Consider the following 15,369-nt stretch of genomic DNA (forward strand, 5'->3'; position numbering starts at 1 on the left):
CCGGTGCTCCGCCCGACGATTTGACCGGCCATTTTCCTTCCGCGTCTGGCCCTGGCCGAGCCGTCCCGGCCCATGACCGACCGGGATCACGTGCCGCCCCACCTCGCACCGCTCGCGCCCCGATGGCCGCCGAGCCCCACCGCGCACCGCGGAACGCGTCGCGCCTGGACTGGCTCCCCGGCGCCACCTGACCCGACGGGCCCGGCGCCCGCGCGCCGAGGGGAGGCTGCCCGCTGGGCTCCAGAGAGAGAGAGAGAGAGAGCGCCCAGTGAGGAGGAGCAGGACAACGCGGCCGCGGGGCCACGCCGTCGCAGCGCGTGCCTCCGTACCGCGCGCAAAAATATCGCCACGGGATGATGGGATGGGGTGCCGTGCCGCTGTCTGCTGTTCGGGCTCTAGCCGCCTGTCTCGCCATCACGGAAGCGAAGGGAACGGGCGATCCGGCCGGGCGCGCTCGTCCGTCCGTGATCATTAACGTCTGTGACCTGACCCCGACCGACTGACGGCATCAGCGCCGTGCATAATTGTGCCACTGTTGCGCAGTAGTAGTACCTCAGTTTTCCCGTTTGGAAGAGCTGAAACATCCGTCCCCCGGGAAATAGTGGTGCACGGGCCGAAACTGACGAAGGACACAGCGCGAGCGGTGTTCAGATCGGACGCCACCACCAACGAGTCAAAGCGCAGGCTGGCTGGCCGGCCGGCGACTCGACCGCGCGCGAGACACGGTGGCACCCATGCCGTCCGTCCCCGCAACGTCCGTAGCCAGCAGCCTCCCCACTTGCGCTGCACGCCTGCGCCGCGCGCACCAGCGGCCACCTTGCCAGCCATGCATGGCCGGCCCGCACTGCAGTCTGCAGGGGCAGAGCGGTGCAGTGCAGGCTCGTGGAGTTTACAGCTGCGGAAGGAGTACGTACTGTGAATCAATGTGATGAGCCGGCCCCTCCTCCAGCGCTCCTCGTCTGCGCCGGAGGCGGGTGAATGGCCGAGTCCGGGAAGGGGCGGGGTAGTGGTGTGGTACGCCTCGGGGTGATTAATCTACCCGGCGCCGGATTTGAAATGCGACCCGGCCCGTAAACCCACGCAGCGGGAGTAAATGCGGTTGGAGGAAGGGGTTAACCGGCGGAACTTAGGCCCTGTTTGATCGTCACATATAATTGTTTATAAGTGTTAATAATTAGCTAGTACTCCCTCCGTTTCTTTTTATTTATCGCTGGATATTGTTTGCAGCGACAAATAAAAAGAAACAGAGGGAGTAACAATTAGTCATGGTATGTTTAGAGTCTTAGCTAATAGATGTCTTTTCGATTTGTTAGTAGTACCTATTAGCAAAGTTAAATGACTAATGGGTAAAGAGTTTGTCAGCCCTTCGGCTAATAATTAGTCAATTTATTAGTCAGTTGTTTTAAGGTCAAGACTAAAATTAGTTGATAAACTGTTTGGCACACCGATCGAACAAAGCTTAATTACGGTTCTGGCCAGCGCCCTGTCACCACAGCGGAATCGGGCGTGGGTTGCAACCGAGGCTGTCGGGTCGGGGGATCCTATAAGACAGGCGGGTGGACAGCGGTAACCACCCCCGCCTAGTGCACTCCACTCCTCAAAAACCTCCCCAAACCCCCAGAAACTCCCATCCCGTCACCTCCATCCTCCACACCACCTCCACTCCACCGCCGCCGTTTCCCAACGAGGTCTCCTCCTCGGCTTCCTCCACTCCACGCCACGTCGCCACACCACCGTTGCCGCCCCCGGCCTTGTTCTTCGCGCTTTTTACTTCCTCGGTGTTCCTTCCTAGGACCAGTAGGAGGAGTAGCACTCCGAGAGCGAAGCTTCCCCCTCGCCGAGGAGCCAGGAGTCACTCACGGAGCTCGAAAACCGTTAGAGATACTGTAGTATCCCCGGCGGGGCCGCGGCAGCTGCTGCGTCGGTACTACGAGCGCCGCAGGGGAGAGGACGGGGCGCGGCTTTACTGCTGCTGCCTCTGCTTTCAGCTACTGTACTACCGTGGCTGCTGCTGCCTGCTGCTCCTGCCGCATTTCCGTTGCTCTTTTTAAAGAGCCCGTCTTTACTGCGCCACTCCCTTCCGGCCTTCCCCTCTGCGCCCCGGTCTGCCTTCCTGCTCCCATCGCACCGCATCCATCCCCCTCCCTTGGCTCTTTATTCCCCTACCGATCAGCAGAGAAGGACGGAATCCACCCCGGCCGGCCGTTCCGATCACCCCTGCAGCTTCTTTTCCTTTTGGGGGCAGGGGTGCAGCTCGGCAGGGCCTGGTTTGCCGGGGGTTCTTGTGTCAACCAAGTACTTGCTCGGCTCTCCTTCCTCGTGCGCTTCAGGCCTACACGGCTAGCAGCTAGCTTGGGTGAAGCTCCCGGCAGCGATCTTTGTCGTGCTGCGTGCCATGTCGCGCCCGCGCACGGTGCGGATCTTCTGGGACGATCCTGACCTGACGGACTCCTCCAGCGAGGAGGAGGGCTGCGGGACCCGGAGGGTGGGCAGGATGGTGCGGGAGCTGCCACCCATGGCGGGTGCGGCGGCGGCTGCTCCCGTGCCGGACCAGTGCAACGCCGGGGACGGCGACCGCGGGAGGAGACTCGGCGTTGCTGCTCCCGGTGCGTGCAGCGGGGCGCGGAGACGGCTGGCCAAGACTGGCCCGAGCACCAAGTTCCGCGGCGTCCGGAGGCGGCCGTGGGGCAAGTTCGCCGCGGAGATCCGTGACCCGTGGCGCGGCGTGCGCGTGTGGCTCGGCACCTTCGACACCGCGGAGGAGGCCGCCCGCGTCTACGACACCGCCGCCATCCAGCTCCGCGGGGCCAACGCCACCACCAACTTCTCCGCCGCCGCTAACTCCGGCTCCAGGGCCGGCCAGCGGGACCCGGCGACCCCCGGCTACGAGTCCGGCACGGAGTCCTCGCCGGCGGCGTCGTCGCCGACGTCCGTGCTCCGCAAGGTCCCCTCCCTGTCCTCCCTCGCCGAGGACGACTCCTGCGCGGCCCCGTGCGAGCCAGCCGCGGGGTGCCGCAGCCTGGCCGTCCTCGAGGAGGAGGAGCTCGGCCAGTTCGTGCCGTTCGAGGACGCGCCGGTCTACGCCACCAGCGGCTTCTGGGACTTCGAGCCCGACGCGGGGTTCCTCTACGCCGAACCGTCGTCGCCGGAGGCGTCGTGGAACGCCGCCGCCGCCGCCGAGCCGGCCTCGTCCGACGACGCGCCCAGCTGGGCCGCGTCGCCGGTGCAGGAGAACGACTACTTCCAGGGCCTCCGCGATCTCTTCCCGCTCAACCCGCTTCCCGCGATTTTCTGAGCGGGCGGGCGGGGGGACGGACGGAGAGCGCCGGAACCGGAACGGGCTTCGGTGATTCGTCCGCCGGATTTGTTTGTTTTTTTTGGACGACGTCGAGAGTTTGGTGTGTCGTGTGCCTGCGTGCACTGTGTACTTGTATCGATGAGTTTTTGAGGTGCTGGAGTCTACGAGTTATTAGTACGTGAATGTTTTTTTTAAGTGCCGTCCAAATCGTGGTGCCTATATAATGCTGGTGTACTTGTACGGCTGTACCGTCCCACATGGTATACCAGTCTGCTCTACACTACATGGGACGACGGCCTTGATTTGGCAACGAGCATGCGTGCATTCCCATCCCAATTCCCTTGGCTAATTTGCTATTGGGGCTGGGCCGGCTCTGCGGCGCGGTCCAGAGCCCAGACTCGAGGCGCGGCTGTGCTAGTGCAGTTGTGGTTGAAATGGGGAGGCCATGATGCGGCTGTGCATAAAGTCTACCTGTTTTGGTGGCCGGCTGGGTCCGACGGGACCGACCACGGCGTACACGCGCGCGGGAGACCTTGCGTCGTCGACCGGTCGGGTACAGTGACCTCACCGACCGACCGCGCTGGCGGCGCCCGCGCGACGGAGCCGGGGGGAGGTTCTATCCGTTCTACGGGGCAAGGCTTTCCATGATTCCATCGTCATATGGCGCTGTTGCGTTCGTTTCTCTCTTTTTTTCGCTCGACTTGATTGTCTTTTTTTTTATTAAAATCAGATGGCCGAAGTCTCCAACAGCACGGTATCACTCAAACGTTGGAGTTACATGTGTCTCATCTGATCTTTGTGGAAGTGATCCGCTTAGCTAGAGCATAAACTACTGTCGTCGTTTCGAGACAGGGGGGTCCCTAAGCCGACGAGTGAGTGTGCTGCGTGCCCCAGCCCAGATGGGTCGAGCGCGTGGGCGAGCGCGAAAGGGGGAGAGGCGAGGTGGCCGGAGTCGAGTGTGAGAGAGGTGGAAGTCCCGCGGCCTTCGTGTTCGTCCCGCGCCCAGGTCAGGTGCGCTTGCAGTAGGGGGGTTACAAGCGTCCACGCGGGTGAGGGAAGCGAGCGGCCCTAAGAGAGCGCCTATCCCGTCCTCGGTCCCGCGCGGCCAACCTTCTCTGAGAAGGCCCTGGTCCTCCCTTTTATAGTCGTAAGGAGAGGATCCAGGTGTACAATGGGGGGTGTAGCAGAGTGCTACGTGTCTAGCGGAGGGAGAGCTAGCGCCCTAGGTACATGCCAATGTGGCAGCCGGAGAGATCTGGGCACCCTGCTGGCGTGATGTCGTGGCTGTCGGAGGTGCGGCGGAGCCTGGCGGAGGGACAGCTGTTGGAGCGGTCGAGTCCCTGCTGACGTCGTCCTGCTTCCGTAAGAGAGCTGGGGGCCGCCGTCGTCATAGAGCTTGTGGAGCGCCATCATTGCCCCTCCGGCGGAGCTGGCCGGATGAGACGCCGGTCTTGTTCTCCGTGACCCGAGTCGATTCGGGGTAGGATGATGATGGCGCTTCCTGTTGACGTGGCGGTCTGTGCCCTAGGCAGGGCGACGTGGGGGTTCCTCCGAAGCCGAGGTTGAGTCTTCCTTCCGTTGCCGTGGCCGAGCCCGAGCCAAGGGGTCGGGCGAGGAGGAAGTCGTTCGGCCGAGGCCAGGGCGGAGTCCGAGCCCTGGGGTCGGGCGAAGCGGAGTTTCGTCGTCTTCCGGGTCTTAGCCCGAGTCCGAGCCCTGGGGTCGGGCGGAGCGGAGTTCGCCGTCTTCCGGGTCTTAGCCCGAGTCCGAGCCCTGGGGTCGGGCGGAGCGGAGTTCGCCGTCTTCCGGGTCTTAGCCCGAGTCCGAGCCCTGGGGTCGGGCGGAGCGGAGTTCGCCGTCTTCCGGGTCTTAGCCCGAGTCCGAGCCCTGGGGTCGGGCGGAGCGGAGTTCGCCGTGGCGCCTTTGGCAAGGCCTGACTGCCTGTCAGACTCACTCTGTCGAGTGGCACTGCAGTCGGAGTGGCGCAGGCGGCGCTGTCCTTCTGTCAGACTGGCCAGTGGAGCGGTGGAGTGACGGCGGTCACTTCGGCTCTGCCGGGGGCGCGTGTCAGGATAAAGGTGTCAGGCCACCTTTGCGTTAAATGCCCCTGCAGTTTGGTCAGTCGGTGTGGCGATTTAGTCAAGGTTGCTTCTGAGCGAAGCCAAGGCCTCGGGCGAGCCGGTGATGTGTCCGCCATAAAAAGGGGGCCTCGGGCGAGACGGAAGTCTCTCGAGGTCGGCTGCCCTTGGCCGAGGCTAGGCTCGGGTGAAGCGTGATCGAGTCACTCGTGTGGACTGATCCCTGACTTAATCGTACCCATCAGGCCTTTGCAGCTTTATGCTGATGGGGGTTACCAGCTGAGAATTAGGCGTCTTGAGGGTACCCCTAATTATGGTCCCCGACAGTAGCCCCCGAGCCTCGAAGGGAGTGTTAGCACTCGCTTGGAGGCTTTCGTCGCACTTTTTTGCAAGGGGACCAGCCTTTCTCGGTAGCATTTTGTTCCGGTGGGTGCGCGCGAGCGCGCCCGCCGGGTGTAGCCCCCGAGGCCTCGGAGGAGTGGTTACACTCCTTCGAGGTCTTAATACCTTGCGTAATGCTTCGGCTGGTCTGGTCGTTCCCTCATGCGAACTGGCCGTAGCCCGGGTGCACGGTCGGGGCCCAAGCTCTCGGGCTGGTATGTTGACGCCGTCAACGATTTGGCCGGAGCCGGCTTTTGCGAGAGCAGCCCCCGAGCCTCTGCACAGGGCGAGAGGACGATCAGGGACAGACTCGACTTTTTACATACGCCCCTACGTCGCCTTTCCGCAAGGAGGAGGGGGGGAGTGCGCCATGTTACCCTCGATGGGCACCGAACATGGTGTCTCCGGTGAGCTGCAAGCGGGTAATCCGAGTGGACGTCCGTGCCCCGTTCGTTGGGGGTCGGCTAGGGGCCCAGAGGCACGCCCAAAAGTACCTGCGGGTGATTTGCCGGACCTGGTCCCCTGGCGACGGGGTCCGAGGGCTCGATGCCTCCCTCCGATGGGATTCCGTTACAAGATCGTTCCCGCTGGTCTCGGAAATGTCCTAGGGTACCTCGGGAGCGCAGCCCGAGCCTCGGTTATGTATCGAACGTACCCCTGGTCATCCCTCGCTCGGTGTCTGAGGCGACTGTGAACCCTTCGGGGGCCAGCCTTCGAACCCCTGATCAGTAATGGGCGCGGAGCCCGAGTAGCCTGAGGCGGCCATGGAACCCTTCGGGGGGCTGGCCTTCGAACCCCTGACCAGTAGTGGGTGTCGGGCCCACGCGATCTGAGGCGACTGTTGAACCCTTCGGAGGGCCAGCCTTCGAACCCCTGATCAGTAATGGGGGGCTCGGAGCCCGGTTCCTTCGCGGAGAAGGATCCCTTTCGGGGTATCCCCCTTTCCCGGTCCCTGTTGCAAGAGATAGAGAAAGAGGAAAACGGAAAAGGATACGAAATCGGACGACGTGGCGTACCTTTTCTGACGCGGTTATTATTGCGAAGGTGAAGCGTCGCGCGCTCCTCCTGCCAGAGGCGCCGCGTGTCCCGCCACGGAGTTAATGCGACGGGGCGAGTGGTTGGCGGGGCGGCCGTTGCGCGCGTGCGATCCGTTCGAGGAACGGGTCACGGGTGCACCACTTCCACGTCTTGAGAGGAGGCTCTCTTGCTGTCCCGGGACGGGACGTGAGCCTGGCTGACGACGTGACCGCTGCGCCCGCCCGCCTGCCACCGCTATTACTGCCGGCCCACTTTCGGTCGCTTTGACCGACGCGCCAGTCTGGCGCTGCTGGGTCGCCTCGAGTCGCGGCATAGGCTTCGCAACCGAAGAGGCGCGATGGCGGCACAAGTGGCGGTGCAGTTGCTTGCATGCTGCAACTGGCGCGCCGGTTGCTCGACGCGTGGGCCTGGGTTCCCAAGCTGGCGTGTCAGAAGTCGGAGAAGCGCGTCCACCTGGCGCGGTTGCATGCCGCCTGCATGGCTGCCCGCCCCTTCTGTCCGTTGGTCCGGGCGAAAATGGGGGGTCGCTTGTAACCGCTGGACGGTCGTGCGCACCACGCCCGGCGGTTTGGCTTCTTCTGCCCTGAGCCGGCTTGCATGACATGCGGGACCCAGCCCCCGAGTCGCAGGGGAGGGCCTTGGAGCGTGTTGGAGAAGACTCAGCCCGCGGCGCCTGGGGGCGCACGTAGGGAGAGTTGCCTTTAAAAGGAGGGAGACTCCTTTCGGAAGGCAACCATGTCTTCTTCCTCCCTTAAGCGTCGTGTCTTCCCATCTTCCAAGCCCCCGGATGGGGGGTATCCGCCGCCTTTCCGCCTCCTCGTTGGAGGAACGCAACTCCATGGGAGTTGGTACCTCTCAGCCATCGTTCGGCTTCAAGGATTTTCATCAGCCGGCCCGGCCGTACCCCCATGCCGACGATCACCCAGGATGGTGACCGCCGGTTTCTGGGTGGGGAAGAGCAAACCGGGCTGCGATCTTGGTCCCACCCTCAGCTTCAAGGATGTTCATCATCCCCGCTGGGGTGGGAGCCACGCTGAGCCGGCGCTCTACCTTCCGCGCGGGTCCGCGGGTCGCCCTTTCCTGCGGCGTTTGGGGGTGGAGGCGCTCGCTGGCCCTGCGGACGGCGCGGACTTAGACAACGTGGGGCTGATCGACGGCGGGCGTCGTCACCTCCAGCGTGTCGGAGTCGTCGGCCGGGCTTCCGGCGGCCCCTCCTGCCGGAGGGTGACCGCCGCATCGTGTGCACGGGAGGACCACCCACGATTCCGCGCGCCGTTAGGGCGGCGTTCGTGTTCTGGGGTGGTCCTGCTTTTGCACCGGGACGGCGCTCTTGCGCAGAGGCCGGCGCCCCACTCGTCTGGGAGGATTTGAGTGGGGATCTACCGGGGGGCTGGTGTCCCCTGCCATCGGCGCCGAGGCGGAGGCGGCTCGAGAAGTCCTCGTCACCGACGGGATCACTGCCACCACCCGCGCCCCGGGCCACCGCGCTGGCGCGCTTGTCCTCGCCCCTCGAGCGTCGGCGAGGGCGAGGGCAGGATCGCAGCAGCGCCGGCCCACTGTCGCCGTAGTCTGGATGGGCGGCGGCAAGCCGGCCGTCGGTCTTCTGTGGCTCCGCAGGCCTTCCCCATGGAGTGGGGTCGTTCGTACCCGCGGAGGGGGGAACCGGAGTTCCGTTCGTAATGGCACTTCGAATGCCAATGTTTTTTGTTCATTGCGGCTGTCGGGGCCTGAACATGCATGTAATTTCGGCACGGAGCCGTGTTTTTTCCTCATTTTCGAGCATTAAGTCTCGCCTGTTGATTATCTGAACCGCTTTACCAAGCATGAGTTGCCCCGTGTCAAGGTGACGGGTGAGGTATCCGTATCCCGGAGGCGTAGGAATCCCTCGGCCCGTTCGGCCTTGTTGTCTGGGGCTCCTCTAGCTTAGTTAAAGAGACCCCTCGGCCGCCCTTCGGTGGACCGAGGCCAGGGGTAGCCATATCAGTATGAACAAAGGCGAAGTTGGCTCGAGAATGGGAACCTGGTTGGCCGGAGCCTAGCCGTGTTGTCCGTCAGCGGAGCCGACGCCAAAGTCGATCAGTCGAGGCCTCGGGTCGGGCTGGCGCCCTTGGAAGCCGATTGACCGGAGCCCCAGGGGTAACCGGTCGAGCCGCCTGCTCGGGCCGGATTCCCGGAGGAGTCCCTGGACCGCGGCGCCGCCCGAGGCTGGGTCAGGCTTTGCTGAAGACGTCGTCGATGCCGAGGGTGCCACGGCTCCCTTCAGCGTGAAGACCCGAGCCTACAGGATCAGATCATCTTGTAGCGTGTGTTTTCTGCGGCCGCCGAGGCCAGAAGAACACACCCTCGCCGCGCTTGCGAAGCTGCGTCTTTTTTCCTCTTGTTTCGAGCATCTGGACTCTGTCGGTAACAGGGATGTTTGTGTGAGCGAGAGTTGCTTTTCGCGGAAGGGACGAGTGAGGTATCCGTATCCCAGAGGCGTGGGAATCCCTCGGCTCGGTCGGCCTTGCCGCTTACGCGTACTTTCACCCATCCATGAGGCCCTGTCCCCGACTTAGTCGAGAAAGCTTGAAGGACTGCTTCGGCAGGAGAGCTTCCGAACGTGATGACTCGTTCGGTCCACGGAGTCGCTTTATCCGAGCGCAAGTTACTTATCGCAGAAGGTGATGAGTGAGGTATCCGTATCCCGGAGGCGTAGGAGTCCCTCGGCTCGGTCAGCCTTGGCTGCTTACGTGTACCTCGTCGTTTCCAGGATCCGCTTTCCGAAGTAGTCAAGAAGCACGAAAGAAATCCTGCTAAAAAGAGATCCTTTTTCGAGGAAAAATTCGACGCAGAGGGGGTCTTCCCCCTTTTAGCCCCCGAGGGAGGGTCGGGCTTTGCCGAGGCTAGGCCGACCCTTCCTTGACGACTAAACTTTGCGTAGGTGCGAGGTATATGAACAACTTGAAAACATCTTAAGGGTAGAAGCGACGTAGCTGTTTGATGTTCCAAGCGTTGCCGTAGATCTCGCCTTGATTGTTGGCCAGCTTGTATGTTCCGGGCTTCAGAACTTTGGCGATGACGAATGGCCCTTCCCAGGGGGGCGTGAGCTTGTGCCTCCCTCGGGCGTCTTGCCGCAGCCGAAGCACCAGGTCGCCCACCTGGAGTTCTCGGGACCGGATCCCTCGGGCGTGGTAGCGTCGCAGGGACTGTTGGTACCACGCCGAGTGTAGTAAGGCCCTGTCCCGAGCTTCCTCCAGCTGGTCCAGCGATTCCTCTCGGCTAGCTTGGTTGCTTTGTTCGGTGTAGGCCCTCGCCCTCGGGGAGCCGTATTCCAGGTCAGTGGGCAAGATAGCTTCAGCCCCGTAGACCAGGAAAAACGGCGTGAAGCCCGTGGCACGACTCGGCGTCGTCCTTAGGCTCCAGACCACCGAGGGGAGTTCCTTCATCCATCGCTTGCCGAACTTGTTGAGGTCGTTGTAGATCCGAGGCTTGAGCCCTTGTAGAATCATGCCGTTGGCACGCTCTACTTGCCCATTCGACATGGGATGAGCCACGGCGGCCCAGTCCACCCGGATATGGTGATCCTCGCAAAAATCCAAGAATTTTTTGCCGGTGAACTGGGTGCCGTTGTCGGTGATGATGGAGTTCGGGACCCCGAAGCGATGGATGATGTTGGTGAAGAATGCCACCGCCTGCTCGGACCTGATGCTGTTCAGAGGTCGGACCTCGATCCACTTGGAGAATTTGTCGATGGCGACCAGCAGGTGCGTGTAGCCCCCGGGCGCCTTCTGCAAGGGACCGACGAGGTCCAAACCCCATACAGCGAAGGGCCAGGTGATGGGTATCGTCTGCAGAGCCTGAGCGGGCAGGTGCGTCCGCTTCGCATAGAATTGGCACCCTTCGCAGGTGCGGACAATTCTAGTGGCGTCAGCCACCGCCGTTGGCCAGTAGAAGCCTTGCCGGAAAGCATTTCCGACAAGGGCTCGGGGCGCTGCGTGGTGGCCGCAAGCCCCCGAGTGTACTTCTTGCAGCAGTTCCCGACCTTCGGCGATGGAGATGCATCGCTGGAGGATGCCCGAGGGGCTGCGATGGTAGAGCTCCTCTTCGTCGCCCAGCAAGACGAATGACTTGGCGCGTCGCGCTACCCGCCGAGCCTCGACTTGGTCGAGGGGTAGCTCTCCTCGACGGAGATATTGCAGGTACGGGGCCTGCCAATCTTGATCTGGTGTGGCCCCGCTCTGCCCTTCCTCGACGTTCAGTGCCCCGCCCTCGGGGGCCGAGGGTACCTTGGGCTGGGCCGAGGGTGCCTCGGGCTGAGCCGAGGGTACCTCGGGCTGAGCCGAGGGTACCTCGGGCTCGGGCGTGTCGTCGAGCTTGACGGAGGGTTGATGCAGATTCCGGGAGAAGACGTCCGGGGGGACTGTCGTTCGCCCCGAGGCTATCTTAGCCAGCTCGTCTGCGGTTTCGTTGTAGCGTCGAGCGATGTGGTTGAGCTCGAGCCCGAAGAACTTGTCTTCCAGGCGCCGAACCTCGTCGCAGTAGGCCTCCATCTTCGGGTCGCGGCAGTGGGAGTTCTTCATGACTTGGTCGATGACGAGCTGCGAATCACCGCGGGCGTCGAGGCGTCTGACCCCTAGCTCGATGGCGATCCGCAATCCGTTGACCAGAGCTTCGTACTCGGACACATTGTTGGACGCCGGGAAGTGGAGGCGCAGCACGTAGCGCAAGTGCTTTCCGAGGGGCGAGATGAAGAGCAGGCCCGCGCCGGCCCCCGTCTTCATCAGCGACCCGTCGAAAAACATGGTCCAGAGCTCCGGTTGGATCGGAGTCGTTGGCAGTTGGGTGTCGACCCATTCGGCCACGAAATCCGCCAACACTTGGGACTTGATGGCCTTCCGAAGGGCGAACGAGATCGTTTCGCCCATGATTTCCACCGCCTGTTGGGTCTATGCTTCGTCGCCGAAGGTCTTATAGAAAGAAGTGGTCCTCGGATGAAGCTGTTTGTATAATATAGCCGAAGGTTCCTCTTCGTAAAGCTTCGGCATTACAAACCGACTTAAAGATAGAATGACCTTTTAGTCCATAAATGTCTGAGTCAATGTTGTAAGTTTTCATAAGGGGCATACTTGTAATTCCTCACAGGCTGTGTCCTGTGCCTATAAATAGTGAACAGTATTCCGTTACTGTTCACGCATTCTGGTATTTGCAATCGCATCTCTCGGAATTCAACCTTTGTCAAGGCATAGGTATCATTGTATTTAATGATTCAATATATTAAGTGAATATAATATAATGCATTTGTGATTCATTCAACCATTTTATACCTTTCATTTTGCATTATCTTACAATGTTTATTGAAAGTTTATTACGAAGGTTCAACTTCGTAATAATACTCTCATCAACCTTCGTCCAAGACCCATTATCCTCAAAGGAATAATGCTTCACGGACGAAGGACAGTATCATTTAACATTTTATGTTGCCTTGTTCTTAATTCATAGCATTTGAGAACAAGTCTCCAACATTGGCGCCCACCTCCGGTGAACTCACTTCCACTTTTTGAGCTGATGGCTTCGTTCAACGACCAAGCTGGAGCTGCTTCGGACCCGAAGCTGGTGCTCCCGATCACAGGTGGCTCGTCCTCAGAGCCAGCTAACAAGAAACAGAAGAAGGAAGCACAGAGAAGGGTACAACATGTTGGGGTGCAAGGACCCTTCATCAAGTCAAGATGGTCTCACATTCCTATTACCTTCTCCCAAGAGGACCTTCAGCTCAAAGATTACCCACACAATGATGCCATGGTTATCTCTTGTGTTATCAAAGGATTTCTGGTCCACAATGTCTTGGTTGATACAGGTAGTGCAGCTGACATCATATTTGCTAAGGCCTTCAGACAAATGCAAGAGCCAGAAGATAAGATTCATGATGCTACACATCCTCTCTGTGGCTTCGGAGGAAGACAGATTGTAGCACTGGGCAAGATCACCATGTCAGTGACCTTCGGGTTCATCAACAACACTAGAACTGAGCAAGTTGTGTTTGACATTGTTGACATGGAATACCCTTACAATGCAATTATTGGTCGTGGTACTCTCAATGCCTTCGAAGCAATCCTTCATCCTGCCTATCTTTGCATGAAGATACCTTCGGATCAGGGACCCATTGCTATCCATGGAAGTCAGGAAGCTGCAAGAAGGGCCGAAGGCAATTGGACTGACTCAAAAGCAATCCATAACATAGATGGAGCTGAAGCTTGTGAACAGTACAAATTCAGAAGGGAGAAAGCAGCTTCAGCAGATCAGCCGAAGCCTATGCTCTTATGTGAGGACATAGCAGAGCAGAAGGTGCTGTTAGGCTCTCAGTTATCCGAAGAGCAGGAGAAAACCTTGATAAGGTTTTTGTTCAATAACAAGGATGTTTTTGCATGGTCAGCCAATGATCTCTGCGGAGTTAATAGAGATGTTATCGAGCACTCGCTCAATGTCGATCCATCCTTCAGACCCAGAAAGCAAAGGCTTCGGAAAATGTCAGATGATAAGGCCGAAGGTGCTCGCAACGAAGTCAAAAGACTCCTTAGTGCAGGAGTTATCAGAGAAGTGAAGTACCCAGAATGGCTAGCTAACACTGTTATGGTAAAAAAGGCCAATGGCAAGTGGCGAATGTGCATCGATTTTACAGATCTTAACAAGGCTTGCCCGAAGGATGAATTCCCACTACCAAGGATAGATTCTTTAGTTGATGCAGCAGCTTCTTCAGAGCTCATGAGTCTGTTAGACTGTTATTCAGGCTATCATCAAATTTGGATGAAGAAGGAAGATGAGCCGAAGACTAGCTTCATAACTCCAAGTGGCACATATTGTTATCTTCGGATGCCTGAGGGGCTCAAAAACGCTGGAGGGAGTTTCAGCCGAATGACTGTGAAGGTTCTCCAATCTCAAATAGGCAGAAATGTGCTAACTTATGTTGATGACATCATTGTCAAAAGCACGAAGCAGGAGAATCATATTGCTGATCTGCAGGAGACCTTCGCCAGTTTCAGGCAAGCTGGCTTAAAGTTAAATCCAGAAAAATGCGTCTTCGGAGTGAAGAAGGGGAAATTTCTTGGATGCTTGGTTTCAACAAAGGGGATTGAAGCTAATCCAAGTAAAATTGAAGCTATACTTCGGATGGAGCCACCAACTACAAAAAAGGGGCTCAAAGATTGACAGGAAGATTGGCATCTCTCAATAGATTCATATCCAGATCAGCAGAGAGAAACTTACCATTCTTCGAAGTGCTGAAGTCAGCAGAAGTCTTTCAATGGGGACCAATTCAGCAGAAGGCTTTTGAAGAGCTAAAACAGTATTTAATAGATCTAACAACACTGACTCCACCAATGCCAGGGGCTCCTTTATTATTATATGTGGCAGCTTCGCACTCAGCGGTAAGTGCAGCGCTTGTCCAGGAGAAGCTTGATGGTCAAGTCAAAAGGCAGGCCCCAATATATTTTGTTTCCGAGGTTCTTAGTTTATCAAAGAAAAATTATACAGAGTTGGAGAAGGTATTGTATGCTGTCTTGATGGCCTCCAGGAAGCTTCGGCACTATTTCCAAGCTTACAACATAATTGTTCCTTCATCACAACCTCTGAAGGATATTATGAGGAACCGAGAAGCTACTGGAAGGATTGGAAAATGGGCTGCAGAGCTCAATGAATTTTGTATTGAATATGTTCATAGATCTTCGATTCAGTCACAGGCGCTGGCAGACTTTATTGCTGATTGGACGCCAGGGGCTCAGGAGGAGGAAACGAATAAAGACAACGAAGCCTGGACAGTGTTTTGTGATGGATCCTGGGGAACCTTCGGAGCAGGAGCGGCTGCTGTGTTGGTTTCACCTTCCAAAGTCAAAACTTGTTATGCGGCAAAGCTTGATTTTAATTGCACAAATAACATTGCTGAGTACGAAGCATTGATTCTAGGTCTTCGGAAGTTAAAAGCAATGGGAATCAGAAGGGCCATACTTAAAACTGATTCCCAGGTTGTTTCGGGTCATATTGACAAGAGTTGCAAGGCTAAGGATCCGAAGCTTGAAAAATATCTGGATATGGTTCGAAGAGTCGAAGCTTCCTTCGAAGGGTTTTCTGTCAAAAATATCCCTCGAGGACAAAATGAGCATGCTGATTTGTTAGCTAAGTCAGCAGCACAGGGGCTGCCTCTACCTTCGGATGTGTTCTTCGAAACAATAAAAGCACCTTCGGTGGAACTTCTTGAAAGAGCAGTCCTTAACATATCTCCTGTTTTTAGCGAAGATTGGAGAACTGAGATCATCTCTTACCTTCAGGGTAAATTCCTTTCAGATGACGAAGCTTATAACAAGAGAATAGAGGCAAGAGCTCGTCCATATGTCATGATAGAAGGGGAGTTGTACAAACATGGAGTTTGTGCTCCGCTGCTCAAATGTTTATCCAGAACCGAAGGTATAGAGTTAATGAAAGAAATACATGCAGGCCTGTGTGGATCTCACATCGGATCTAGGCCGTTACTTGGAAAAATTTTCCGTCAAGGGTTTTATTGGCCGAAGGCAGCTTCGGATGCAGCAGAATTGGTTCAAAAGTGCGAAG

General features: G+C 58.2%; 1 protein-coding gene across 1 annotated transcript; it reads left to right on the plus strand.

Moving 5' to 3' along the window:
• The first annotated feature begins 1,411 nt into the window (after nt 1-1,411).
• On the plus strand, nt 1,412-3,502 carry LOC100192050 (uncharacterized). Its single transcript, NM_001137473.2, has one exon. The coding sequence runs from the start codon at nt 2,396-2,398 to the stop codon at nt 3,293-3,295; it is 900 nt and encodes a 299-aa protein (NP_001130945.1). The 5' UTR covers nt 1,412-2,395; the 3' UTR covers nt 3,296-3,502.
• Nucleotides 3,503-15,369: the final 11,867 nt, after the last annotated feature.

The sequence above is a fragment of the Zea mays genome, chromosome 3 (genome assembly GCF_902167145.1).
Source record: "Zea mays cultivar B73 chromosome 3, Zm-B73-REFERENCE-NAM-5.0, whole genome shotgun sequence".
In the NCBI taxonomy this organism is placed as follows: domain Eukaryota; kingdom Viridiplantae; phylum Streptophyta; class Magnoliopsida; order Poales; family Poaceae; genus Zea; species Zea mays.